At 44.2% G+C, this 7,500-nt stretch overlaps 1 protein-coding gene across 1 annotated transcript in view; it reads left to right on the top strand.

The window, feature by feature from the left end:
* The first annotated feature begins 1,969 nt into the window (after positions 1-1,969).
* The window catches only part of LOC125047753 (uncharacterized protein ZK1073.1-like), an 8,508-nt gene continuing 2,977 nt past the window's right edge, over positions 1,970-7,500 (top strand). Inside the window, exons 1-4 of the mRNA XM_047646168.1 lie at positions 1,970-2,206; positions 2,815-2,892; positions 4,391-4,402; positions 7,355-7,464. Coding sequence (XP_047502124.1) covers positions 2,012-2,206; positions 2,815-2,892; positions 4,391-4,402; positions 7,355-7,464 — 395 coding nt within the window. The 5' untranslated portion in view covers positions 1,970-2,011. The remainder of the gene's footprint in view (positions 2,207-2,814; positions 2,893-4,390; positions 4,403-7,354; positions 7,465-7,500) is intronic.

Genomic DNA, 7,500 nt, shown 5'->3' with positions numbered 1-7,500 from the left:
GTGGGCTGGGGGGGGATGGTGGAGGTAGTTGGGCTGGAGTGTAGGGAGGTGGAAGCGAGTGGAATGCGGGGTGGGGGTGGGGAGTTGAGTGATAAAGAGGGAGTAGATGGGTGAGATGAGTGTGTATGAGGAATGAATAGTGAGAGCAATGGGGAGAGGAGTATATGGGGCGCAGGTGGGAAGGGGAGGAGGGGTGAGACTAGGGTAGGGGAGCTGGGAAGGAGAGTGAGAGAAGGGCGCAGGTGCGGTGGGCGGAAGTCAGCTAAAGGAAGGGTAGCGGGTGGGTGGAGGCGAGGCAGTGGGCGGAGGTGGGGAGAGGGGTGTGATGGGCGTGAGTGAGATCTTGAAGCGAGAGGGTGGGGAGAGAGTTGGGGGGACATGGGGGGTGAGATGAAAGGTGGGCGCCAGTAGGGTTGGGGTTAGAAGGAAAGGAATGAATGAGTGTTTTGAACATAAAAGAAGCGTGAAATGTAAGGTAGATAGGAGTAAAGTAGGTGTTAAGTGAGAGAGAGAGAGAGAGAGAAAGAGAAAGAGAGAGAGAGAGAGAGAGAGAAGAGAGAGAGAGAGAGAGAGAGAGAGAGAGAAGGGAAGGTGGCACGGAAGAAAGAGAGTGTGATAAAGAGCGTGCGAGCGAGCGAGCGAAATGATCCACCCAATACAAGAGCGAAAGAAGTAAATAGAGGGAACAAGAAGGGAAAGGGAGAAAGGGAGATAGCAATAAGAGGGGAGAGGAGAAAGGGAGGAAGGGAAAGCGTATTTGCCTTTGTATTTTTTCCCGTTTTCTCAAAATGTTGAGCCCAATTAGGTAAAACTTTTCCTGCAGAAGAGAAGCACACGCGCGCACACAGGCACGCACGCACGCGCACACACACACACACACACACACACACACACACACACACACACACACACACACACACACACACACACACACACACACACACACACATACACACACGTACACATACACTCACGTACACACAACACGATTTTTTCCGACTCACCGCCTCATTCCCTTTCATGGTTATTCATAGCAGAAGTTAGAGTGAATGAAAATAAATGAAAAAGGGGGAGAAATGTAACGGGATCCAAGTGTTTTTTTTTTTTCCAGAGTTCACTTCGGAGACAGAGAGGGGAAGGGGGAGGGAGGTGATGGGGTAGGGGAGGGGAAGGGGAGAAGGGAGGGGAAGGGGAGGGGGAGGGGCAGGTTAGAGGTGGTGGAATGGAGGGGAGTGAAAGGAGGGGAGGGAGAGGGTGGTGGAAAAAGGGAAAGGAGGGCTGTGGTGGGAGTTAAAAGGGTGAATTCAGGGAAGATTCGGTTGGCTTAGGAGGAGAAGTAGGGGGTAAAGGGGAGGGGGAGTAAACGCAAGAAGAAGTGGACTCAGGGAGGAATGGAGGGAGGGGAGAGGAGAGAGGGGGAGCCACGCAAAAAAATTGGGGAATTGGGGTGGAAGTGAGAGGGGAGGAGGGGTCGGGCAGCATGAAGTGGGTCACGTAGCGGCCCACTTCCCCGAGAGATTCCCTTCGTCCTCCTCCTCGCTCCGTCTCGCCTCGTGGCCAGCCGAAGTGTGGGGGGGGGGGGGTAGAAGGGGGGTCACCTGCACCATCTGAGGGAGGGGTTTCACGAGGCGGGACTGAGGCTTGTAATCACTTTGTAGATGTAGATATTTACGCACACAAGCAAGGAAAACATACACACCTGTTTATAGATTGTTTATATCCTTTTCTGTCTACTTACAAATTCAACGTTTTGTGCAACTGTTTAATAAGAGAGAGAGAGAGGACTAGAGAGAACCCCGAGACAGGGAGAGAGAGAGAGAGAGAGAGAGAGAGAGAGAGAGAGAGAGAGAGAGAGAGAGAGAGAGAGAGAGAGAGAGAGAGAGAGAGAGAGAAAGAGAGAGAAAGAGAGAGAAAGAGAGAGAAAGAGAGAGAGAGAACGAGAGGAGCCGACCCCGTAACCAGCGAGCCCGATCTCACGCCCCTCTCCCCCCGCAGCTACCAGTTCCCGACCATGCAGAGCATCGCCGAGGACCTGGTGGCCATCCTGGACCAGCTGAAGGTGAAGCTGGTGATCGGGCTGGGCGAGGGCGCCGGGGCCAACATCTTGGCCCGCTTCGGCATGGCCCAGCCCGAGCGGTGCATGGGACTCATCCTCATCCACTGCACATCCACCACCGCCGGCGTCATGGAGCACTTCAAGGACAAGGTAGGAATGAAGGAAGGGAGGAGGAGGAGGAGGAGGAGGTGGAGGAGGAGGAGGAGGAGGAGGAGGAGGAGGAAGAGGAGGAGGAGGAGGAGGAGGAGGAGGAGGAGGAGGAAGAGGAAGAGGAAGAGGAAGAGGAGGAGGAGGAGGAGGAGGAGGAGGAGGAGGAGGAGGAGGAGGAGGAGGAGGAGGAGGAGAAGGAGGAGGAGGAGGAGGAGAAGGAGGAGGAGGAGGAGGAGGAGGAGGAGGAGGAGGAGGAGGAGGAAGAGGAGGAGGAAGAGGAGGAGGAGGAGGAGGAGGAGTAGGCAGTTCATAAGAGGGAGAGGGGAAGGGGCGAAGAATATTATTTTTAATGATGACAATGATGATATATGTGAATACAATAAAATAAATAAATACAAATCTTCTTATACCTTTTAGCCATAAATGTCGATCCCTATTCACCAGCGAAGTTACTCAAGCTGTTTTATTATTTCATCCTAAACACGATTTCCCTCTTCAAAATGACTCACGAACTCCCCCCCCCCCCCAACCCCCGTGTTTTTTTTTTTCCACATCCACGTTTCCTTTTTAATCGACTCACGAACTCCTTTTTTTTCCCCGGATTGCAGATCATCTCTTGGAAGCTGAACAACGTGGGCATGCATCCCACTGCTGAACAGTACCTCATCTTCCACAAGTTTGGCCACGTAAGCATTTCTTTTGCTTTTGTAAAGTGTTCGAAAAGACCAACATATTGTTTTTCTTTTCTGTTTCTTTTTTTTCTTTTTTTTTGACAACTGCTGTGTCTTTTTTTAATCTTTTTTTTTTTTTTTTTTTTGGGGGGGGTCGGTTCGTAGGGTTTATACGGTGTATGTATTTTTTTTTTTTTTTTTAAGTAATGGTTTTATTAATAAGACTGAGGAGGGTGTATCATTTTCAGGCTTTTGAATACGAAGTGGTCTGTTTTTTTTACATTTTTCCAGACCCATTTATTCTGTTTGAAGAGTGACTTTGCTTTCAGCAGTTCTTGAGTGTAAATGAACCAAAAAAAAACGTTATTTGTCGTAACTGATGGCCAAAGTTACGATTGCTGTACAACCAATCTATCGCCTTCCATTACACCCTGGTTAGGTTTTTTTTTCCAGTGATAATAGATACATTCTTTTGGCTTTTATTTTCATCATGCATTCTGCCCTTTGTACCTGCTTATTGTTGGGCTTTTATTTTCTCTCTGTGATAAGATTGTGGTGTTGTGTTTAACCTTCTGTCTTCTCCTTGGTATTAACAGATGCTGTTTATATCAAGATGCGTAGGGCTTTTATGCAGGAAAAGGTTGCTGTGGGAGAGAGAGACAGAGAGAGAGAGAGAGTGAGAGAGAGAGAGAGAGAGAGAGAGAGAGAGAGAGAGAGAGAGAGAGAGAGACAGAGAGAGAGAGAGAGAGAGAGAGACAGAGAGAGAGAGAGAGAGAGAAGAGAGAGAGAGAGAGAGAGAGAGAGAGAGAGAGAGAGAGAGAGAGAGAGAGAGAGAGAGATAAAGCGGGATAAAACAAGAAAAAAAAAGTGAGAAAGAAAGCAAAAGAGAGAGAGAGAGAGAGAGAGAGAGAGAGAGAGAGAGAGAGAGAGAGAGAGAGAGAGAGAGAGAGAGGGAGCAAAAGTGAGAAAGGGTGTGCATGTGTGAGAGAGAGAGAGAGAGAGAGATAGAGAGCAAGCGGGAGAAAGCAAGAGAGAGAGAGAGAGAGAGAGAGAGAGAGAGAGAGAGAGAGAGAGAGAGAGAGAGAGAGAGAGCAAAAGTGAGAAAGGGTCTGCATGTGAGAGAGAGAGAGAGAGATAGAGAGCAAGCGGGAGAAAGCAAGAGAGAGAAAGAGAGAGAGAGAGAGAGAGAGAGAGAGAGAGAGAGAGAGAGATAAACGAAATATGCGAAAGAGATATTAGTAGAAATTAGAAACACCTATCTCTCTATATATACCATCATTCATGCCTACTTTCATTAAACCTTGATTATATTCTGCTACTCAGACTATAGCTCCTACATTGAAACCTCTTTCATCAAAAATCTATCTGGTAATATCCCACTGTATATACCCTTTTAAAATATCTATATATATCTATGATTCACGACTGGAAAAAAATATATATTAGCTCTGTCGTGCGGTTGAAAGTAGCAGCTCTGAAATTTAGGCGGTGATGTATTTTACTTTTCTTTCAGATGCTCTCTCAGGTACAAAGTCCGGAAGGTGGAGAGGCTTGTCTGTAACTGTGATGTAATGGCCATTGGTGTATGTTCTCTCTTCACAGGCTCTTGCATGCATGATTCTCAGTGGATTATTCAATGTGTTCTTGCAAAGGTCTTAATGAGGGAATAGTAATGATAATAAAGTAGGGAGGGGGAAAGGATCATTCAGTAATACTTTTTTGATGTTGTTGATGTTGTTCTTACTGAGTTTCATTCTTGGAGTAAGTTACAACAGTGAGATGCAATTGGAGAAGGAGAATTTGCAATACTATAGTAAAATTTCGAGTTCATATATTTTGTTTTATAAGTAACTGGGTTGATGGAGTAGATCATTGAATGTGATAAACAATAAGATAAAGTGAATAATTCAACACTATTAGCTCATAAGCTCTTAAAGCTTTTGCTTAAGAAAAGAACTTTGCTCAGATGCTGAATTGCATGTCTCGCTCTCTCTGTTTATTTCTCTCTTTCCTTCTATTTATCTTTCTCTCTGTGTCATTCACATTTTCTCTTTTAGTCTCTCTCTCTCTCTCTCTCTCTCTCTCTCTCTCTCTCTCTCTCTCTCTCTCTCTCTCTCTCTCTCTCTCTCTCTCTCTCTCTCTCTCTCTCTCTCTCTCTCTCTCTCTCTCTCTCTCACTACGGCTGTTGTAACGATGTATAACTTATCTCTGTAGACTCAACTCTTTCACCAATATTTCTAGACGAAACTTCTCTGAGAATCTTGCCTGGACAGTGTGTAGCCGATGTAACGTATTTCAGTGTCTTATATATAATGTTGTGGAGTGATCAGCCTACTTACCAGTAGACGTCGAATTTCGCCTTCTACTCATCCCCTGTTTACACTTTCCATTGCAATGTTAGCAGGCGGTGCAATGGACCGGTTAGTTTTGCAAGACTAAATGAAGAATAAAAAGAGAAAGTCAGTGTTATTAAAACTGAGTACCGAAGAGCCTGGTTACATTGCATGTGGCAAGTTGTTTTCCCCTCAACGACTTGGCTTTGATTACATGCTTTTTGACCACCTTTGGACGAGCTTAAGCCAGCTGCGTATGATATGCCACTAAAATAAAGACAAAGCAAAGCGAAAACAGACATATGTGCTGACAATGTCTGGAGCCAAACGATGATAAAATAGTCCCCCCCCCAAAAGAGACGCATTCTAAAGGTGATCAAATACTTTGTAAATAAAGTCTACGATTCCACCATGTAAGTACTACTGTTTGTGCTGTATGAGGTGGACCGGAATGTCTAAAGAAACTTTCTCTTGATTTTTCCACCTCCAACATTGTCACGTCCTGTTCGAAAACGCAACAATTGGGCATCTTACAGCGTTTGATGGAGGTACTGTGTAGTCCCATATATAGCTTTCTTATATTAACTTAAAAAAAGCGAAATACCATAAAAAAAAAACGAAACTGAAATGTCTGTTTGTGATGCTTATTCCTATTCTGAAATCAATCACTTATCGAAGACACACAGTGGAATATAGATCGAAAACGTAAATTTATATCCGTATTTGATCCCAAAACGATCAAAGCATGAAACGGAAATCCCAGCTCCACCACGAACAGATATTTCACGCTGCATGACCTTAAAAGGGGAAAAAATGTGTTATGTTTTAGTGCTCTTGTTTCTTGGCCTCACCGTGACGGGAGCCAAGTACATAGGCTGTCTAACACGCGTGTTTCTGTGTCAATGTTATGTGTCTGACCATTCATGCATGCAGATCCTACTACGCTGCACATTTTCTTCTTTTTTTAATATATTTTGGTATGTAATGAAATGATTTGATTAGATAAGCCATCATGTATTCGTGATGGCTAGGAGTTTTACCAATATATTTTTGTTCCTTTTTTGTAGCCTAGGGAGGAATGCAAGATCCGTTTTAGATACGCATATATATATGCATACATATATACACGTGTGTGCGTGTGTGTGTGTGTATATATGCACATATCCCCATTTTGCATTAGACAGGGAAGAGCTAATGGATGAGAGGAATGACTTCATGAGGCATTTGTCTGTCATGCAGTATGAAGCACTGCATATTTTTGTTTGATTTTCCTTCGTTTTCTTTCATACATCAGAACCCCTGTTATGTAACACAGTACGTAAGACACCTTCCTCTTAAAGGACAGGGTCTTACATCCTTACTTTTTTGGGATAGATGAGGACCCTATTTAATCACTATTTGCACAATATATTCTCCTTCCTTTTTGGCAAAGTAATTTATTTCCAATTATTAGAACATTTTCCAAAATCAAGTATAATATCCCCCATGGAGACTTGAAGTAGTTCAATTCAAAACATCATCACATCACATCTACAGTAATACAATACATTTCAATCATGGGTTCACTAAGGTTTAAAACTAAAATACTAACATCTTCACCGTGGGACAAACAACCCAACATCACACTGAATATAACAAGTATGGACACACGTACATCAGAAACAATCATTTTCAAGTTTAACAAACCACAAATGAATGGAATAATTTGTTACACTACTCTAGTCTAGTCAAAATACATTAACATGCTTTTTTTTTTACCTCACACCAGTTAATATAACTCGTGCGAGTTCATATTTAGACTAGTATTTTTAACACTATGCTTCCACATGGATATTGGATAACATGCAAACACCGCTATAACATTGAATATATTAATAAACGCTTTTTCAGTTCACATTTTATTAGTAATGTTAGTGATGCATATACCAGAATTAATTTGCAATACATTTTTATTAATCAAAAGGAATAATAATGAGCCTTGAAAGCAAATAATAAAAAGACACAATGATTGAGCATTAGTCAACTGAACCCAAAAGTCTCCCTTTTAGCAGTCAAGTCACACACGAACACACTCTCCCCACACCCGAGCGCCTCGAAGCCCCCCTCCCTTTACCACGCCATAACGCCCTCCCTACTTTCCGCAGCAACTGGACACTGCTGAGAACAAGGAGCGCCTCATCAAGGAGTACCAGGACCGCCTCCAGAGCAAGATCAACCCCAAGAACCTCCGCAAATACGTCGAGGCTTTCCTCAAGTGAGTAGAGGAGTTGCGGTGCCGAGGGTCGTGAGG

The sequence above is a fragment of the Penaeus chinensis genome, chromosome 42 (genome assembly GCF_019202785.1).
Source record: "Penaeus chinensis breed Huanghai No. 1 chromosome 42, ASM1920278v2, whole genome shotgun sequence".
Lineage (NCBI taxonomy): Eukaryota > Metazoa > Arthropoda > Malacostraca > Decapoda > Penaeidae > Penaeus > Penaeus chinensis.
The sequence above is the reverse complement of the archived record's forward strand: the minus strand, read 5'-3'. Positions and strand labels throughout refer to the sequence as shown.